We start from the raw sequence: 21,214 nt of genomic DNA, 5'->3' as shown, positions 1-21,214 counted from the left end.
ATTTGGACAATTTCCTCAAAAAAAACTAAATTAATTAATAAATTGGACTAGTATTATATTAAAAATAAAGTAAAAAGTGATCTTACTTTATGATGATAACATTTCTACTACTTGTAAATTTTTTATGCTATAAAATTAATTTATTTATAAAACCATTAATTTGAAAGATCTAACATTACATTGAATATAAAAAATCTTATACTTGTACTTGTATTATTCATGCTCTCTTTTAATTACCTTTTATATTGTTGTTTCATACAACCTTTTACGAGAAAGTCAATTTACTGATCGATCTCAGTTTTAATTAGTAATCGATTATGTATATTAAGCTGGTTGAAGGTTATATTAAGACTTTACACCAATTTATGTCATGCGTCCTTGTTTGCACAATCACACCTAATCATCACGATTTTTTGGGTCTAGATTTTACGAGCCAGGGTGCCGAGTAAAGAAGGAAATTTGCTCCTTCAAGCACCTTCATTTGATAAGATTTAGATCATAGACATCTGTAGATTTAGGTAACTATTTTACCAAGTAAGTCAAACATTACTTACCAAGCACAACTTGATCTGGATCAAACCCCACTAAAGGCATGTTAAGGTGGCCTAGGAATTCCTTTAAATAACCCCCACTCCTAAAGTATCTAGCCAGCTAACTCAGATTTGGAGGACTTGTGAGAGGTTCCGACTTGATAGGGTATTCTCCTTAAATAAATAAATAAATACTTGATTATTGCTATACAAAATGAAGTTATGTATTGTAGTTATTAATTCATACATGTTAATACTTGCAAACTACCAATGAACTTTCCGAAATATGAGATGGATAGCGATATCACTAATCCATGAACTCGACCTCAAGGAAGTGAATATCTTATAAGATTTATGATGTTAAAATCACACAACATAGCTTAGCTAATTGTTGTATGTATAAAATGCATAATAAATTATTCAATATGTCAATTACATTAGCACATCTTAGCTGAGCTAATTGTTGATGGTGTTGCTAAATTAATTATGGTAACACTAGGAAGATTTATAATAATTTATCATATACTTGTGGACCCTCTAATAGTTTCATTTCTCTATTCATCTTGTCATTATTTTCCTTGGTTTAAATGTAGAGAAAAGTGTAACTTGAGGGAAATAAATGGAGTATCAAATTTTTTATCAAACTTGTATAGCAAAGTTATTTGCTAGAAATTCATGGTACATTATCAAATAGAATTATATGTTACTCTTATTTTACCAAATTGGCATTGCTTGGCAATAATTCTTGATATTATTTACATATCATTATTTGTAATTGTAACAAAAACTACAGTTGAATCTTCATATGTTTTAGTAGACTATCTTACATTAGTTACATGACTCATATGTATAAAGGCCGTTAGAAAAACAAGGGTAACATGTTTCTTTGAGGAAAAAAAAAGATGCAAAATGCTTCATAATTAGATAAGACGGTTAGATTTACACGTCGCAGTTCAAAGTAAAATGTATAGAACCTGAAATAAATCGTGTTGAAACCACTTTTTATACTTGGTAAGAATTTATCATGTTGTAACAAATTTTCAACTCATTCACACAATATAAACCTTACAAATTGAAATACACGTTTTTTCAGTTTTTCAGGTTCTTCCCATTACAGCTCAATAATAAAATAATAATAATAATAAAAATCTTTACTTTACTGTATTATTTTTCTCTCTACATACAATAATAAGAATAAGGCAAAAGCTAATGAGCGCCCCCGGGGCGTTAGATAAGAGAATTTAAGTGCAAATATTAGAGTAAAATTAACATTAATTACACCGAACGACGCGTGATTTTGTCATGAATTCCTAACTTAATACCATTTCAACCAATATAATTTATCCTTATCTAACGTCCCGGGACGCTCGTTAGCAAGATCGTAATAATAATAATAAAAATCATAAAATTATTCATCAATTTTATTAATTTGATTTAACTCATTTTCCATCCACATACACTCTTATTACCAAAAAATATATATTTATTGTTAAATAAGTTTTGGATAAATAAATATATTTTCTTAAAATGTTATATAAAAACATTTTCCATGGTGGTGAAAATAGAGAGATAGCAAAAAAAAAATATTTCTAGAGAGAGAAACCTCCTTTCTTCTTCCTCCTCCTTCCTTCTCTCTCTTTCTTCATATATTCTAATTTTGCCTTCTCTTCTGATCACTGTTTTTTGGGTTGTTGCGATTTTCTCTCTCCTCTAATCTCCATTTTTCATTGAATTTTCAGCAATTTTTTCTTCACCATTTTTATTATTTTCTTCGAATTACCAATTTTTGTTTTCTCCTTTTTCGTGCTCCATGAACTCTTGTTGATTTCGCTGCAAGTTCTGAGCTCTGAATTTTTTGTGCTGAAATTTCAATTGATTTTTTTAATCTCTCTCTTAAACATTAATTGATCCGTGTTTAAAGAGGTTTAATGAATTAATGCTTCATTGGGAGGTTTCATGATCATTAATTAAGTGGGATTAATTGTTAAGAGAGATTATCGGAAGTTAGGGTTTCGAATTTGATTCGAAAAATTGGTGAAGAAAATTCGTCGCTTTTTTGTGAAGAATTTGGTGGAATGGAATGGTGGCGCTTCTGAAAAAGTAGGTGCTTCACTCTAACATTTCAATTGGAAAAATAAAAAAAGTGAAATTGATTTTTAGTGATTTTTTAGATCTCTTACTTTATGCAATTTTTTGTGTTGTGGGAATAAAGGAAGAGAAATATAGAGGGATTTTTTAATTTATTTTTATTCTTCTCTTTTGGTAGAAGTTTATGATTCTCTGATTATTGTTAATGTTATAATTGTTATTATTATTTTCAGGAATTTGGGAGTATAAATTCGTAATTCATTGGGTGTAAATGAAGAATCAAAGCATATGCTAAAGTTATAGTGGTTGATTTGATTGTATAGTTTGGTTTGTAATTGTTGGGGTTGAATTTGATTTGAATTCATAAATTCATAGTTTGGAATTTGATTAGAAAGTAAAAATAGAGGGTCATTTTGTAACAATAGCAGTGACGGATCCCTCAATTGAATGTAGAGGGTGTGATTGTGTAGCTGGTCTGGAGTGCTTACTAAATATAATCAGGGCCCTGAGAATGGGGTCCTGCTTATCTGCGGAAAGCAGGAGCCCTCTCCCCGGTTCTCCGTCCGCGGGTTTAGGGGTTAGGAGGAAGAAGAATGCCAAGAAACGATTCGGGTCTCGGGGTAATTCCTTTGATCATAGGAAGGATGAGTACCTGTACAAGATCCCCGGCCGGTTGTTCTTTAATGGTTCCACCGAGGTTGCCTCTTTGTTTACTCAGCAGGGGAAGAAGGGGACCAACCAGGATGCTATGATTGTTTGGGAGGTGAGGTTTTTAATCCAATTTTGTTTATGTTTATGCATCTTTGTGTTTTGCTACAATTTGATGTTATGAGATGTTGATTGTGATTACTATTGATTATGTGTTTCTGATTTCCTGTAACATTTGATTTTGATAGGTGAAAGTGAATTTATGCCTTTATGGATAAGTAGATTATGTACGTAGTAATGAAATTAGAAGTGGGATAATAATGTATGATTGGTTGTTTCGAAATCCGAGCTGTAGACATCTGGAATGACCATTTGTGTTTGGCTTCTTATAATTTGCTCATTAACTTTTATCACCTGGCATAATTAGCTCTTTGCTATGGCCCTCTCCAATGTTTTAAAACTAATTAATTTTTAGGCCTTGTTCTTGTTCAAATGGGTTTATTAAAATAAATTTATCATTATTCTGGTTGAAACATCACCTTCTCTATTTAAGCTTTATATTGTGTTTGAGTAATGATTTTTTCATTATCTATTGTTTAGTATGCATTCCTTTTTGTATTCATTTGGTATTTTTTGTATTATCCTATAATTCCTTGTCCAATTTTGTTTTCTCAGCTAGTTTCATTCTTATCCAGTTTTTCCTCAATAATAGATAAGAAATAACTATATTCATCCTTATCCAACATGCATTTTGATATAGGTAATCTGCTATATCCGTTTGCCATTGAAACTCTAGTGCATGATATTTCATTGTAGAGAATGATTATTGGCGACTACTGCATATTAAGTAAAATTGACTTGTATGATTGGTAGTTTGACTGCGATGTGACATCCTGAATTGATTTGCATCTGACTAGATGTCTGGACCAACACTCTATTTTCTAATGTCTCTGTCTCCTTTGCACAGTCTTTCCTAGTGTTTTTCAATTTCTTCTTCTTCTATGTCATAATGTGAAAGGAGATTCCTTTGAGATATTGCTCTTTCCCTCTGGACTTAGAGCTCTTCTGTATGTGTTTGAGAATTGATTATGTTCCTGTAAAGTTAACGAGCTACCTTTGCTTATTACTTAATATTATCCTTTTTTGCAGAACTTTTGCTCAAGAAATGATACTATTTTTTGTGGGGTTTTTGATGGCCATGGACCATATGGCCATATGGTTGCTAGGAAAGTAAGGGATTCCCTTCCTCAGAAGCTACATGCTCAGTGGGAAGTGAATGCAAAAAGTGAAGAAGTTCTCAGAGAGATCAGTCTTAACTCTAGCAGCATGAATTCAGAAGATACTTCATTTATATCTGCTGATGAAGATTCCAGGGTCTCTGTTGATCTTGAAGAAACAGAGAAAGACCCAGAAATTTACCAGATCCTGAAAGAATCATTTCTAAAAGCTTTCAGAATAATGGACCGGGAATTAAGAGTACACACAAGTGTTGATTGCTTTTGTAGTGGAACTACAGCAGTGACATTTATAAAGCAGGTTTGTGGACAAAATTTTATTTGATACTTGTAGGATTTTTTATATAAATAAGTTGCTTAAGTGAGCAATTGACCATGATTAGGGGCAAGACCTTGTTATTGGAAATGTTGGTGACTCGAGAGCGGTGCTAGGGACCAGAGATGATGACAATACTCTAGTTGCTGTGCAGTTGACTGTGGATCTTAAACCAAATCTGCCAGGTTTGTTTCTCCTTCATGGCTCATTTTTTTAAAAAATAATGCCTGCCTGTATGCTATGCCTATAATTTTGATTTAAGAAAGCATGCATCTCTATTTAGAAGCAGTAACGTGTGCTCTTTCACTGCTGTTTGTTACTGTATATCTTAGCAACAAAACACATGCTTTATCAATTAAACGCTTGCATTGTTCATGATGTTCTTTAATCCTAAGAGATTCTTCAGTTGCTGGTATTTTGTTTGATATGGATCCATTTGAACTTTGCTACTGCTTTCTTTCACTATCTAGTCCATGAGATATGTGATAACTCTGATAAGTAATTTCTGTTGTTGAGGTTCTCTCCTGGTGGAACGGTGAACTGTCTCTCAAGATAAATGTTTTTTGATATGGTTTTTAATTTAATGTTTCGCTAGAAATGTTAATTTGTACCTTGATTTTGGCATTGTTTTCTGAATAGCTTAATGCTCTGTGGCACAGTTTCTTTTTTGTGTAACTTTGTTATCTTGAATGGATGCTATCACTTTCTAAATAGTGTAAATGTCTAGGATGTATGCTTTTGTTTTATCTCTGCCTCTCTTTTTATTGATGTAATACATGGGTTTTCAGCTTAGTAATGCTGTGAATTATTGAAATGGGTTGACTTTAGTGTTAATGAACATGTGGATGAGTTGATTTCATTGTAATAAACCATACGGAGTATAAATATTTTACAATATCTTCAACATAGTGAACATGGCTTCTACCTATGATGGATTTGGTTAGGCAGTTGTTGAGATAGTGTGGTGATTTTTTGTGGTCCAGAAACCAGAATAGTAATTCTTGCTGATTTATTTTTCTGCTTTCTCTTTGATGATGCCTATTTTTAATATTATCTACCCTTGAAATCATTCTTTTAGTTAAGTATTTGTTTTATATCAGTCACATTTTTATATAGCTATTTATTAGCTACAAATTATATTTGATCAACAAAATCCACCGTTGGAGCCACTGACACTTGTCAGTTAAAGTTTGTCATCCGACACTTGGAGTTTTTAAGAATAAAGCTGTGGAACCCAGTACGCAGTCTTAAGCTGTTATAGAACTTATAGAACTCAAACAATTTTTTGGTGTTTTGGCAAATACCTTAGTGTTTTCTGAGCTGATCGCAGTTCTCTATATGGTTGTACTACCCTGATGCTGATGCTTTGCTCCCCATTTAGAAGACAATAATAGTGTTTTTTCAGTGATGGTTTCAATGAACATGTCTAGTGGAGCGAGCTGCTTGTGTGCATTAGATTTTCTATTAACTATGCACCTGTTTAGGAATCGTTTTTTGAAGAAAAAAAAAATTGCCAAGAGAACTGGATAGAAGTCTAGGAGCTGCAATTCCTCAAATCATCAGACCAATTAGGACCATGCATTTAATTAGTTTATTGCAAAACATTGATATTTGAATTTGAAAGTAGCTTGTATCTGTTATATTACTTGTACAGCTTTAAGCAGTATAAGGACTGCAAAGGAGCCTTCTTTATGCATTTTTGTGTAGGATGACACCGGGTGATAATTTAGTTGCCATTTGCTTTATAATTTGGCAATAACAAAGACGGAGAGGGGGGAGGAGCCTGTGTGATGTGGCTCCAATTTAAGATAGGATATGCATGTGTTTTGGACATTGCAGAGTGCCAAACATGATTGTTTCCTAGTTTCTTTGGCTTTTGTTGTGGAAGTCTTTCACTATAGGCTTACTGTACCTTTGAAATTTAGCGTATTGCAGCATTTCTTGAAGTTTTTGTTGTTCATCATGTTTTTATTTTTCTTCATTTCAGCGGAAGCAGAGAGAATTAAGAAATGTAGAGGTCGTGTATTTGCACTTCAAGATGAACCTGATGTTGCTCGGGTTTGGCTGCCAAACAATGATTCACCGGGCCTTGCCATGGCACGAGCATTTGGAGACTTCTGCCTAAAGGATTTTGGCCTTATAGCGGTGCCAGACATATCATATAGGCGCCTCACTGAGAAGGATGAATTCATTGTTTTGGCTACTGATGGGGTATGACTTGTGTTCAATACCAACCACTTTTCTTTTTTATTCCTTTGTCTCTAACCTTTTATTAATTATACACCATATTGCAACTCCTGACAGATTTGGGATGTCCTCTCGAACAAAGAAGTGGTTGACATTGTAGCGGGAGCCCCTTCACGATCCACTGCTGCTAGAGCTCTGGTTGAAACAGCCGTCCGAGGATGGAAAATGAGATACCCGACTTCTAAGACAGATGATTGTGCTGTGGTTTGCCTTTTCCTTGACTCAAACACAGACAACATATCTTCTGCTTTTGCTTCCAAAGAGAAAGATCATCCAATTTCAGCAGAGCCAGCTGAAGCTGGGGCTGATAAAGAGCATGCCGATGGCCCAACCACTGTTGATCAGCAAACTATCAAGGTCGATGAAAAGGTTGCTACAGAGGATGACATGCTTTTGGATGACTATTCAGCCTTAGACGGTGTTACCCGGGTGAATACCCTGTTGAACCTGCCGAGGTTCACACCCAGGAAAGTAGGATAAGAAAACTTTGAGACGAAGGCTCTGAACGATGTAAGAGCAGGAGTGTCAGCTTGGCTGTAAACTTTTTATTTTTCTTCTCTTGCTCTTTGCTCATTTATTGTCGTCCTGTAATTTTCCATAGTTACTCAGTTACTATATCTATCTACAGAAGTTGTAATTTGAACAGGATAGACTTGCCCAGTTATATTAGGGTCCTGGGAAGTAATCCTCTATAGCTGTAGTCGGTTAGCCTTAAATTTTGTAAAATCATTAAAAAAAAAATATTGTAATTTGTTGATTATAATTTGCCCCTTCTGATATACTGTACAACCTGGTTTGATGTTATTGTTGTTGCATATTGCAGCAAGCGATAAATGACTATATGGTATGTGATGAGTTTGTGTTCCGAGGAGTTTTCTTATTTCTCGTATTCATCGAAAAGTTTCTAGTTTCACCATTGTAATAGAGCAACACATGATTTTCATTGAAATTTAAACTGTACCAACATTCTTTGGCACAATCTGCAGGATACATCTTTGTATTTATACCAAGTGAAGTTTTGCAGCTATATCATTGAAACACAAATCCTAAAATCTTTGTTTCTTTTCTTTTTTTTTTTCCCAAATTTAAATTCTATAGTTTTTGATGGTTTCCATCAAATAGACTTTCCTTCCAACCAACGGCTAAAAAAATCTAATGCCTCCCTTGGCTTGTACTCTGGAACCGTGTGTCCTGCTCCCTGCACCATGCACACAATTTGGACAGGAGATAAAATTTGTCACAAAAACGAAATTTGGATATGTAAAGGTGAGATTGTGCTCAAATAGATCGCGACTAACCTTGATGGTGATAAAGGTGAGATTGTGCTCGTATGCTTGTACATACCTGTAAACGATATACATACACGAAAGAAATGAACATAAATTCTAAAGAATCCAAATTTACTGCTGGAAAAATACATCAATCGGACTTCAAGTGATTGAAAACAAAGAAATACGTAGTATATGAAAATTTACCCTGCTACTTGATTATTAGACGTCCAAGGTCTCCATTCATCCAAAATTTGATACCCTAGTGAACTAGTCCATGCTTGTGTGCCGGTGTAAGGAACACACAAATCATGATCTCCACTGTAAAATGTAAAACAAATTAAAGTTATTAACCAATCTATAGCCTTTGATAATCCAAATCATAATTAAATCAAGAAGAACCCATCTCATTTACCTATATATTAGTGCTCTGTAACCTTGGGTAGTGAGGTTTCGGTGGTACTTAATCATGCTTCCAGCGTCATGATTAAACACTAATGACATACATAATGACCAAGAACCTATCTCATTTACCTATAAACACCATCATAAAATTTCATTATTAAGGTTAGTTGATTAGAAAAAAGTTGTAATCTAATAAATTGAAAATAAACTTTGTAAGAAAGACATTTTTTAACATCAACAAAATAACAATCATACCGATTTTGCATGGATCGCCTTCCTGACTGATTCATTGTTTAGCCAAGCAGCAGCAACTTCATCACTCTGCATAATAATTTTTTTCATCACATTAATATAAGTTGTACTGTCAAAGAGTTGCTCATTAAGTTTATAAGTTAGTATGTACTCGTAGTACAACCTACATAACATGTGTACAACATTAGATTCGTGACTAGAGAATAGGGTCTTACAGTGCAAGGAACAGAAACTCGACGATCAGTTTGTAAGGAGTTAAGCTCGGGCCATGAAGGAACAAGGCCATCTTTGACAAGCATTTGATAAGGCCAAGCACGACCGAACATTCTTTTCCTTACAGGATGTGGTTTGTCTGTCACACCTAGTTGTTTGAAGCTGTTAGGCAAGCTCAAATTCTGTGTTTGCTCATTTCCCGGGTTATGGTAGCATGGCTCGAGAATATCATATATATTTAAACCTTGTATAGCCTGCAAGTTAAACATTATTTCAATTGGAATGATTTTATTTGCAAATTGATTAATATAAATGTGTAGAAAAATACTTAATGTTACATAATTATACCTTATATAACTTGTCTCTGTAACCCTGGCACTCAGGAACGCCATCACTTTCTATGTCCAATCCACAACTGTTTGTAAACTCCTGAAATAATGCATAACATAAACCATTTTACTTGCATTACGAAGTAATTATTAAAACGTTTTGATTTTTGCATCATTCTACTCTGTAATCTCATCGGATGTTACCATAGTGATATAATACTACCTCCGTTAAATGTTATGTGCAACTTTGGGGTATTATTTGTGAGATATAAAATATTCCAAAGTTGCACATAACATTTAACGGAGGTAATATGATGCTACTCAAAGGAGGCAAAAGTAGTTAAGTTAGTTACCATTTGACAATTTACTTTCCTCTTAATTTATTATGTTTGGGCCTGCTTAAGTCTTGGTCCAATTACTAGTGCAATGACAAAACATATCCTACCTTAACTTAACTTAACCAAGCTTATTTTACTAGCTTTACAAATTCTCTAAACCTCCTCTCTTTCGAAATGACATTAAAGACTCGATTGTTGTAGAAATGTGAACGCCTCTAAAGTGTTTAACTCTCTTTTCTTTTATAAGCCTTCAAACTAATTTGAAAGGGTCGAGCAAAGATTATCCCCAATATACCCCTGGTAGATTTGAGCACACAAAATCCTATGCATGATGAGGCAACATCATCAGTAGGCAGTTCAGCAGTTTGTTAAATAGTACAATATGAAGTAAATGCATTTGACATCATATTAGTACTATTTTCTTTATATTTCTTTTTCTTGATAAATTGTAAAAATCTTAATTTTGTACCGACTAAAAGAGAAGTCAATTCCAGGATTTCATGCTTATCAACTAATTTTGGACTTTTATCTAACAACTTGGTAGTGGGCCTAAACCTCTCTGCAATTGAGGCCAATGTCATCAAAATAAAGCTTAAACTAATTCAGTTTTTTGAGGTCAGTGCGAAAGTGAAAGTTGTCAGCAATTTCTATAAGAATTTTTTGGGGGTTTGTAGCATTTCTGCTCTTGTGGGTCAATTCAGCACAATCAACCATTCTTTCATACTCTCTTTTTTAGATTTGTGTATCTCTTTTTTAACCTTTTTCTACCCCTTTATACATCCATCAACTTTGCATTATCGACACCCCAATATGGATAGGACACCCCCGACCTTTCATATATAGGCGATAAATAGCCGAGTTTGACACTTGAAAACATATTCAAGTCTGACTAGTACAGGTTGCATTTGAAAAATTACATGATTTTAGAGATAAATTTAACCTCATCTAATTTGATCCAATATAGAGTTTATAATAACTAATGATTAATGACATTAAAAAAATTAAATCGATTAATTCATAACTTGACACGACTTAAACCAACCTGAACCAAAAGCGATACTTGCATGTTTAATATTATTATATCTTTTGGCTTATCAATGATTATGGTCTACCAAATTTGACTATCATTTTCAATAAGTCACTCAAGTTCGATCTAAGGGAGTACAAATTGTCAAAACTACTCATATAACATGTCAACTTTAAAAGTCTTAACAAATTTAATCATACATCAAAACTATTCATATAAAAATGACATAGTTTTGACATGCAATTAAAGTTTAGCACCTAATTTTTCTAGCATGTACATGAGGGTGTGGTCGTGTGGGTTGTAAATATTAGGTACATTTTAGGCTTACCCTGTAAAGATCATCCGATATCAATGCCATCCCATGTGCAAATGGCAACAAAGCATTCCCATCATATTTTTGTTCTGCCGTTACACCGTTTCCTACCACGTATCCCTGCATTTAAGAGCCGAATGAAACATAATTAATCGTCACGTTGATAGTGTAAATTGAACTAATACATTGATAGTGTAAATTAAATTTGGACAGATGATGTCGTGGTGCAAAATATAATATGGCACTTCTCGGCCATGATTGTGAATTTGTGAGTGAGATCAATGTCACCCACTTGGAAGTGGTGTAGTATAAAAATTAAGATATAGTTACATTCATAGTGTAAATTGAATTAATATCGTGACAACTGAATCTAGAAAACGGGTGTATTATAAATTACTATATTGATTAGGCCACTTCTTGGTGATAATTATGATTGAGATTAATATCAACCACTTGGAATTGAAGTGGTGTTAGTCACATAATGATGATATGACAACTTTATTACCTTGAAATTGATAGTGGGATTAACTTTAGCTTTAAGCCCTGCAATAATTAAAGAGATAAAACTGAATCATATGCGGTAGAAATTGATAAAATAATAATGAGAAACTTCTTAATGATGATCAATGATAATAATTACGACTAATCAACAAAAAAATAATTACTACTTGTATGATTGTTCATCATATTTACCTTCTACTATTTCAGATGCAAGGGTTGGAACATAGATTCCACCGTATGATTCCCCAGCTACGTAAAATGGATTTTTATTGAATTCCGGAAATTGCTCAAACCACTGAAATTAATCGTATAAATAAAGCATTAAGAATTAAAATTAACGTGACAATTATTTCCAAACAACACACGTAAAGCTAGCTAGTCAAGCCGATTATGTACTTTGTACTTATAAAAGTTACAAAGTTTAATTTAATATAATCACGTTACCTTTAAGAGAAAAGTATGAGTATCACGGGCTGTTTGTACGTCACCAGTTTGGTACTTGGTTTGATTTTCGGAATATGACAATCCAACTCCCGTAGGAGAGTCCAAATAAATAATGCTTGCTACCTATTAAAAAAAAATATGTCATATACTATACTACGGAGTAGCAATTAAACCATAATTTTAAATAAAGGTAGGATAACTAATGTTGGTCAATTAGTTGTAAATTATCTTTAAAATATTATCCATCTAATTAAAGTATAAAATTAAGGAAAAATATATATGCAGCCCTAAGGGTTGCATATAAGAAGCTAAAAGTGGAAAGAATTGACAATAAATATACAATTATTACACCGATTTACTCGTGAATTGTTGATAAATTCTCAATTTAATACTAAAAAAGGAAATATATTAAATGCTTATATGCAGCCCTAAGGGCTGCATATAGCATTATCCTAAAATTAATAACTCTAGTTTATTTTCCATTATTTTTGATGCATTAGATGTTTCGAATTTTCGATCCCTAGCTAATTAAAGATCTCCTAACAATTAATTTACGATTATATATGAGTATTTAATTTCATCACATTTATACAAGAACATGCCTAGAATCAATAAAAATCATACGGAGTAGTATAGTATAGTATAGTTAATATTTAGTACCTTGGACCAACTATATGGATTGGGATGCAACAAAGGAAGGCTGTTCTTGGTTTTACCAGCTTGAAAATTAAATGGTCCTGCAAAAAAAAAAAAAAAAATCAGAATAGAAAATGACATTACTATTCCCTGCAAATTAAAAAATCTATATATACAAAGTTACACCTCCTAGCTAGTTTACATAATAAAATTACTACGTACATACGTACTCGTAGTAATAATAATAAAAAGGAACAGAGAGAGTAATAAATTACCGTGTTCATAAACAAACCCGTCAAAGCTCGAACACCCGGGACCACCATTTAACCATAATACAACAGCATCCTTGTCTGGATTTCTTTCTGATTCCACGAAATAATAGAATAGATTCTTTGGTGGTGATGTTTTATTATTTTGACGTCCGTCTAATGTGATGTACCTTAATTTGTATACAAGGAAACACAATTATGCTAACATCGATAGAAGTTGTCGATTTCGAGCTGTGCTCGAGTATAAATTATTACGTAGTAAGTTGTTTTGATGCAATTATATACATTATCTTAGATAAAAACTCGTTTTAATTAAAAGAATTCCTTAAGGTTACATATAAACATTAAATTTACATTTAAAAATCGTAAATCATAAAAATATAAACACTTATTACACTAATTTGCGCTTGTTTTTGTCATAAATTTCTAATTTTATACAAGTGTATTTAATGCTTATATATAGTTACATATAGCATTACCTTTAATTAAATGATCCTAGTATTTGATTAATGGTAATTTTCTTTCCGTCAATACAAATAAAATTCGAAATTTAAATTAAGACAAAGAATGCGATAAGTTGGTGACTTAACCTCGACTAGTAAATTATTATTAAAAATTGAATTTGGAGTGTAACGAGTGTTTGATGCACACTTGTCTCCCCAAGAACATGTATTATTACTTATTACGGAGTATTAACCATTAATTAATTAAATAAATACAAGAGAGTAGGTAGTTACTGAAAAATTACGGTAGTTATGAAAAAAACACTAAATTTTCGTATTGTAACATTTTAAAATGTCACTAAAAATACATTGAATCATACAATTATGATTTAAATAACCCAATGATGAACTATATAATAAAACTTTTAAACTCTCAAAAGTTTTATATACTTCGATATTGATTATATCTCATATCTCTAACAGATGTACAACAAAACGAGAAAAATATGAAATCGAAAAAAAGACATAAATACACATAACACATACCCTGAGTAATGCTTAGAAGGGAAAGTGGCAGAAAATCCAGGAAGTTGAGTAATGAGAGAATTAGGAGGAGCAGCTTCAGTAATAATGATAAAATTACCATAATTAGAAAGTATGGAAATTAGAATAACCATGCAAAATAGTACAAGTATTTTCATGGCTTTTATTTCTAAGGAGAAACAATGTTAGAGAGAGAAAGAAAGTAGAGAGAGAAAGAGAAGTTCGACGAAAACGAGGAGTTTAAAGAAGAAGAGAAGCTAAAATACTTGGATTTTAAATGAGTTTGCATAAGATAGTGACAAAATGCGAAAGCCGAAAGGGTGTGATTGTATGAAGGTTTTTTGGATTAAAGTTGGCAAGAATTTAGTTTTTTGTTGATTAAATTAAAATTAAAATTATATTAAGAAATTAGGAGAATTTTTTTTTTATAGAAAAAGACTAAAACTGTCCATTTTATAGGGAGGAATATTCTATGGAAAGCTGTGGAATGAGATAAAATGAATTTAAAATAAAATTTGAAAAAAAAAAAGAAAAAAGAAAAAAAATGAGGTAAAGTGCATGCAAAGCACACATTTCTTGACCCTTGATTTGTCTTTGCATACATTATTCGTCAAATAGTCATATGATTTTTTCAATCCAACGGTTCAAATTCCGATTTTCTTTTCTAATTTCTCTCTTAAATTTTGTTTAATGTACTCTATATTATAAATATAAATATGTATATTGATTGATAAACCATTAACAAATTTTTAAAAAGAAGCATTATTAGCTCGTATTTGAATTAAATTGAATAGAGTTGAAATTAGGAACTGAACTGAAATTAAGCCGAAGAGTACAGGCCCTAAGATTAACTAGGCGTAAGTAGGGGTGTACAAAAATTGGCCCGGACCTGAAACCGGACCTGAACCGACCTGAACCGGACCGGACCTGACCCGGACCTGTTGATTCAGGTCCGGTCCCGGTTCTTAAAAATCCAGGTTCCCGGTCCCGGTCCGGTCCCGGTCCAAACCCGGGGTTTTCAGGTCCGGACCTGAAACCCGGGAAATCGTAATTAAAAAAAAAAAAAATCTGATTCTCTGCCTCCCTCAATCTCTTTCAATTTCATATTTTGAAGTTCTAACCCTAACTCCCTAAGCCCAAACTCTCAGCCTCCCTCAATCTCAACTTCTCAACGCGGCTGTCCGGCTGTCCCAACTCGCTCCGGCCACCGCCCACTGCCGACACCTCCCTCATTCTCTCAGGCGATGCACACCGATAATATCTGGTAAGTATTTGCTTATAATTTTGGTATTTTTAATTCGAAATAATAAATTAAGTGTGAGAATTTATATGTTTATTCTTGTTTCAAATTTTCAATTGCTTTTAATGATTGTTTGATGTTTGCATGTTGAATTTGTTGGGTCAATAAATGTTGGTGTGTTCGTCTGGAATTGTATCAACTGCAAGTTTCCAATAGTAAAATTACTTTGTTATCCTAGCTAACATACATGAATTTATGTGTGAATTTGTGAAGAAAATTGTATGTCATCATCAAACCTTTTATTTATTTATTTATTTATTTTTATGTTTTGGTAATGGGATTGTAGCAGAGGACAATTAGTTTTTCATCATGATTGCATTGTTTATTTTTGTCAAGTACCTGAATTTCTTAGACTCCTTTTGGTTGGACTTTGAAATTAGAGAAAATGCAATTATTTTGATTTCAAAACTAGAAATTGAGAGAAAGGTAGAAATTAGCTTGGTTGATATATGATAAGTTGGAATGTGCCTCTGAAATTGAGTGTCTTTGGTTATAACTTTAGTCTTTGGGTTCGTATTTGTACCCCCTGTTCCGATTTCTATCCTATATTACTCGATTCCTTTTATCTTTTTTGTTTATTTACTTTACGCTTCAGACTACGATGTTGAATGAGGAGTTCTATGCTGAATTGGATGGCATACTCAAACGTGATGACAAAGATAGTTTTGTGGAGCTCCTTGATATTAAGATTAATTTAGTGCGAAAATTTGTGTGGTAGGGTGGGTTGGGGTGGGGTTATGGTGGGGTTACGGTGGTACGGTTCTGGTGTGTGGGGGTTAAGGGGTGGCAGTGGGGTGGGGTGGGGTGGGTTGGGGTGGTGAGATGGGGTTTTTGGGATGGCTGGATGGAAAATTGTGAATGTTGATGGGGTTGTCGGGAGTGGAGATGGGGTTTTCGTGGTGGCTGGTAGGGTCACCGAGAGTGGAGATGGGTTTTCGGGGTGGCTGGGTGGTGTTTTGGATTGGAGGGGGTTTTGGAGTGGTTGAGTGAGAACATAGCAGACCCAACCACTCCGGAATCATACCATCACCCATTCACCCCAATTCAACTCGGTTTATTGAGGAGAACATAGCAGCCTTAAATGAGGAAAATAGGGGGGCTGCTACTGCCTTTACTATACACTCAAGGGCTGCTATTCCTCTAGGAGATCCTTATGCCCCCTTTACTGCAATTCGAACACAATCTCAAGTAGGGGGTGGATTCAGAATGTCTGTTGCGCTCGAGGACAACCTTTTCTCAGACTCTTCAAGTTCTAGTGCCTCCCTGCATCGTGCAAGTAGCTCTACTGCCGACTCCTCAAATTCAGAAAATCAGCAGCTCGTGTCTCCAACTGTCCAGCTACCTATTGTGGGGTGGATTCCATGGTTGGAGTGTCAGGGAAGGCGGCTAGGGGTGGGGCTGCCAATGAAGCTGGTTGTGTTGTGTTGTGTGGGCAGTGGTGGATCTGGGTATTGACATAAATTTCAGAAAGTTGGTTGTGTTGTGTTGTGTTGTGTTGTGTGGGCAATGCCTCTCTCATTTTTTTCTTAACATAAATTTCAGAAAGTTGAAAGTATTTCTAATGTGTATTGATATTTCTAATGTGTATATATGGACACTTTTTAAGCTAACTTATACTTTAAAATTTGTGTTTATTCCTGCTAGGCTGCTAAAAGTATGGACTCAGATTATTAAGATTAAATAAGTTGGCTAACCTGTGTGTAGTTCAGGGGTTCTTATTTTTGTTTTTATTCTTGCAGGGAGTGAAGGAAGTCAAGGAACCACGGATTCTTATTCTTGCAATGTAAGTTGCTCTTAAATTTTTTTATAAAATGGTATGTGTATATAATTGTTACTTTAAAATTACTTATATTGTATATAATTATATTGTAGATGGAGAGCTCTCAATCCAAACGGTCTGCTTCTTTTTCTGAACAAACGTCACAGCCACTTTCTGAAAAGGATATGGAAGAATTGCAATCTACTTTGCCTCCTGATAAGAAGCTAAAAGCGGGGCGGGAGGAGGAAGAACAAGATGCATTGACATGGTGGGGTAAGAATGGTCAGCGTTATGTGATTCTTAATCGCATGGCACGTGACATACTAGCCATCCCATTGTCGACCGTTGCATCGGAATCTGCTTTTAGTACGGGAGGTCGTACTCTAGATCCATTTCGGAGTTCTTTAACTCCTAAGGTAATGCATCGTTATCTTTTTATTTTATAAAATCAAGTTTGTTTATATCTTAATATGACTTTGTTTATACATATTTGTGTAATATTTTTGTATTGAAGATGGTTCAAGCGTTACTTTGCACACAAGATTGGCTTAGAGCTAAGGAAGTGCCAATTGTTGATGTGGAAGAAAATTTGAAAGAGTTAGAGGAAATAGAGAAAGGTAGTAATAATTTTATGTATTTGAAATTTTGTTACACCAAATTTATTATTTCATTGTTATCAATCATTAATATATTCTATATTGTATTTTATTTAGAGGTGCAACGTGGTGAATCTAACGATGTAGACGATGAAGTTGTTTTCGTGGACTCATTAGTGTGAATCACGCGATCAAAGGGAAAACAACTCGTTGGAGAATTTATGTATTCCTAGTACTTGAGAGTTGAGAGTTGAGACTTAAGAGAATTTATGTAATTTTATGAGTTTTCGTGGACTTATTTGTATTTTCGGTGGACTCATTTGTATTTTTGGTGTTTGAGAATTGGGACTTTATAGACTTTATGTAGTTTTGTAATTGATAATTTTGGTTTGTATGTAATTATTAAATTATGCAACAGGTCTAAAAATCACAAAACAGGTCCATATGCAGGTCCAACAGGTTTTGTATTAAAAAAAAAAAACGAAAAAGACACAAAACAGGTCCATTCAGGTCCAAACCCGGACCGGACCTGATTTTTCAGGTCTGGCCCGGAACCGGACCTGTTAATTCAGGTCCGGTCCCCGGTCCTCATAATTACCCAATTCAGGTCCCCGGTCCAAACAGGTCCGGTCCAGGTCCGGTCCGGTTTTGGACCGGTGTACACCCCTACCCCTAAGAACCACAACATTTTCAATGAGTTTTTAGGTTTGTCTTTCTCGACTTGCTTCTCCTTGTTATTGGAACATTTTCGTACGTGATATTTAAGGCGACTTTGCTTTGAATTTGTTTGTCTCGCTTGTGACTTATATTACCTTCGTTCTTCCGTGACATAGGCCGAAACATCAGTTCTTTATTTACATTAGGTAGCTAAGCTAATTACTCGACTGATATTTCTTAATACTGTATTTGTTTAGCTAGTTAGTCGACCAATATTTCTTAATACTGTATCATATATCTAAAAAAAAAAAAATACTCTTTCTGTTTCATGATGATGTTATGAAATCTTGATCCTATTCATTATATAGATGAGAGAATCTTCAATTTAAGCCTATCATCGGCCACATAAAAAAGCCCGTGATAACCTTGAGTCGAGGACGAGAAGCAATTTTGTAATCAGCTAGATTGACAGTTAAGACTTAAGAGGAAGAGTAGATAGATCCAGCTACCTAGGTTAATGAAAAATTATTTATTATGACAAATATTGGTGGCCATTGAAAAAAAATACAGTAATTAACTAGAAAAATATTTTTTTTTTTTTAAAAAAAAGCTATGTAAAACTTATGCATGTAAGACTTAATTTAAATTTTCAACAAAATCATTAAATATTTGAAAGCAAGTATCTATTACATACTATTAGAGAATTCTAGTACGTATAGACCTGAGTAGAGTTGTCAAAAATTGACCCAATTCGAAATATCGACTCAAATCCGATAATTAACCGACCCATCTGAACCCGAAAAAATGATGACCCAAACCCAACCTGAAACCAACACTTGACCCGAGTTGACCCGAGTATATAAGACCCAAACCCGAACATGAACTGACTTGGAGATGACCCGACTCGAATGTAACCCGTAAATTATTGACCTGGATCGAACCCGACTTGAACCGAAATTGACCCAAACCCGTTTTAACCAGTCAAAATCCGAATTTAACCCGACTTGTTACTAATCGACCCGTTCCTAACCCGACCCGAATTTAACCCAACATGTTACAAACCGGACCTGAAATCAACCCGACTTGTTATTGACATGATCCAAATTCAACCCGACTTGTTATTGGCCCGACCCAAATTTTACCAGACCTATTACTAGCCCGACCCAAAAATTCAACTCGATATGTTACTAACCCGACTCGAAATCAACCCGACTTGTTATTGACCCGACCTACATTCAACCCAAATTGTTCCCGACCCGATTTCAAATCACCTTAAATGCAATTTAGACCACCTTATTATCGTTGATCAAAGCATTTTGTCTAGGGAGACCAAGTCGGTCCAGGCCAGCAAAAAAAAGGAGCATCATCCTCAAATTTAAGAGTTAAATATAGTATATATTTGTTGTATGGTCAAAGGAGATAATTATCTTCCTAAATTATAAACAATAGTTCCCTAGTATATTGGCATATATATCATAGTCAAAGGAAATAATTAACTTGATAAAATGATAATTATCTATTTATATATAGTTAGTTGAACCTGAATATGATCTGACTTGGAAATGACCCGAGATGATTGTAACCCGCAAATTATTGACTTTAAACGACTAGTTTACCGGTTTACAACTTGCACCGATTTCATTAAATCAAGCTTACCGCGAACATTTCTGACAACATATAATGATCATATATGGATCCAAACGACATTATATGACCCTGAGATATATCCCCTAAAATCTCAATGCTTTTCGACACCGGGCCCTGAAACATTCGAAATTTCTCAAAAAGCGTGGATATTAACCTTCAATTTTGGAATTTTTTGACTTTTTTTCGCCAGGATATAAAAATTGCCAAAATTTTTACCATGGTCCAAAATACCCTCCGGGAGTCCAATTGGCCTGGGTGGGTGGAACCATCCAATTTGCCTTTAAACGACCAATTTACCGGTTTACAACTTGCACCGATTTTCATTAATTCAAGCCTACTATGAACATTTATGACAAGAAATAATGATCATTTATGGTTCCAAACAGCATTATATGACCCCGAGATGTATCCCATAGAATTTCAAGATTTTTCAACACCGGGCTTCGAAACCTCCAAAATGTCTCAAAAAGCGTGGATGTTAGCCTTCAATTTTGGAATTTTTTGACTTTTTTTCGCCCGGAAATAAAAATTACCGAAATGTTTACCATGGTCCATAATACCCTCCGGGAATCCAATTGGGTGGGTAAAACCATCCAATTTGCCTTTAAACGACCAATTTATAGATTTACAACTTACACCGATTTCATTAATTCAAGTCTACCACGAACATTTATAACAAAAAGTAATGATCATATATGGTTCCAAACGACATTATATGACCCCGAGATGTATTCTCTAAAATCTAAAGGCTTTACGACAACGGGCCTTGAAACCTCCAAAATTTCTCAAAAGCGTGGATATTAGCCTTTAATTTTGAAATTTTTTGCTTTTTTTCCGCCCGAAAATAAAAATTGACAAAATATTTACCATGGCCACTAATACCTTCCGACATTATATGGCCACGAAATAAAAATTGACGAAATATTTACCATGGCCATATAATTTCAAGACTTTTCGATACCGGGTCCCGAAAACTCCAAAATTTCTCAAACAGCGTGGATATTAGCCTTCAATTTTGGAATATTTTGACTTTTTTTCGCCCGGAAATAAAAATTACCGAAATATTTACCATGGTCCATAATACCCTCCGGGAGTTCAATTGGGTGGATAGAACCATCCAATTTGCCTTTAAACGACCAATTTACAAATTTACAACTTACACCGATTTCATTAATTCAAGCCTACCACGAACATTTATAACAAAAAATAA

The 21,214-nt window shown here is 34.1% G+C and overlaps 2 protein-coding genes across 2 annotated transcripts; one reads left to right on the top strand and one right to left on the bottom strand.

Annotated features, from left to right (window-relative positions):
• The first annotated feature begins 2,093 nt into the window (after nucleotides 1–2,093).
• LOC110701083 (probable protein phosphatase 2C 33) lies at nucleotides 2,094–7,843 on the top strand. The gene is made up of 6 exons (XM_021878675.1): nucleotides 2,094–2,630; nucleotides 2,852–3,381; nucleotides 4,416–4,802; nucleotides 4,885–5,002; nucleotides 6,805–7,028; nucleotides 7,122–7,843. The coding sequence occupies exons 2-6, from the start codon at nucleotides 3,130–3,132 to the stop codon at nucleotides 7,542–7,544; spliced, it is 1,404 nt and encodes a 467-aa protein (XP_021734367.1). The 5' UTR covers nucleotides 2,094–2,630; nucleotides 2,852–3,129; the 3' UTR covers nucleotides 7,545–7,843.
• A 140-nt stretch (nucleotides 7,844–7,983) lies between these two features.
• Nucleotides 7,984–14,452, bottom strand: LOC110701082 (serine carboxypeptidase-like 20). Its single transcript, XM_021878673.1, has 14 exons — nucleotides 14,049–14,452; nucleotides 13,066–13,229; nucleotides 12,815–12,891; nucleotides 12,155–12,277; nucleotides 11,903–12,005; nucleotides 11,715–11,752; nucleotides 11,225–11,329; nucleotides 9,551–9,631; nucleotides 9,205–9,456; nucleotides 8,993–9,058; nucleotides 8,748–8,866; nucleotides 8,540–8,653; nucleotides 8,363–8,408; nucleotides 7,984–8,262 (listed from the first exon to the last, which is right to left on the bottom strand). The coding sequence occupies exons 1-14, from the start codon at nucleotides 14,201–14,203 to the stop codon at nucleotides 8,179–8,181; spliced, it is 1,527 nt and encodes a 508-aa protein (XP_021734365.1). The 5' UTR covers nucleotides 14,204–14,452; the 3' UTR covers nucleotides 7,984–8,178.
• Nucleotides 14,453–21,214: the final 6,762 nt, after the last annotated feature.

This window comes from Chenopodium quinoa, unplaced genomic scaffold (assembly GCF_001683475.1).
Source record: "Chenopodium quinoa cultivar QQ74 unplaced genomic scaffold, ASM168347v1, whole genome shotgun sequence".
Taxonomy (NCBI): Eukaryota; Viridiplantae; Streptophyta; class Magnoliopsida; order Caryophyllales; family Amaranthaceae; genus Chenopodium; species Chenopodium quinoa.
The sequence above is the reverse complement of the archived record's forward strand: the minus strand, read 5'-3'. Positions and strand labels throughout refer to the sequence as shown.

Excerpts from the sequence above, each read along its gene's own strand:
- LOC110701083 (XM_021878675.1), top strand. The coding sequence starts at position 3,130 with ATGGGGTCCTGCTTATCTGCGGAAAGCAGGAGCCCTCTCCCCGGTTCT. Across the intron at positions 3,382-4,415 it reads ATGCTATGATTGTTTGGGAG|AACTTTTGCTCAAGAAATGA; the intron begins GTGAGGTTTTTA and ends CCTTTTTTGCAG. Across the intron at positions 4,803-4,884 it reads CAGTGACATTTATAAAGCAG|GGGCAAGACCTTGTTATTGG; the intron begins GTTTGTGGACAA and ends GACCATGATTAG.
- LOC110701082 (XM_021878673.1), bottom strand. The coding sequence starts at position 14,203 with ATGAAAATACTTGTACTATTTTGCATGGTTATTCTAATTTCCATACTT. Across the intron at positions 9,059-9,204 it reads GAGTTTCTGTTCCTTGCACT|AGTGATGAAGTTGCTGCTGC; the intron begins GTAAGACCCTAT and ends ATTATTATGCAG. Across the intron at positions 8,654-8,747 it reads TACAGAGCACTAATATATAG|TGGAGATCATGATTTGTGTG; the intron begins GTAAATGAGATG and ends TACATTTTACAG.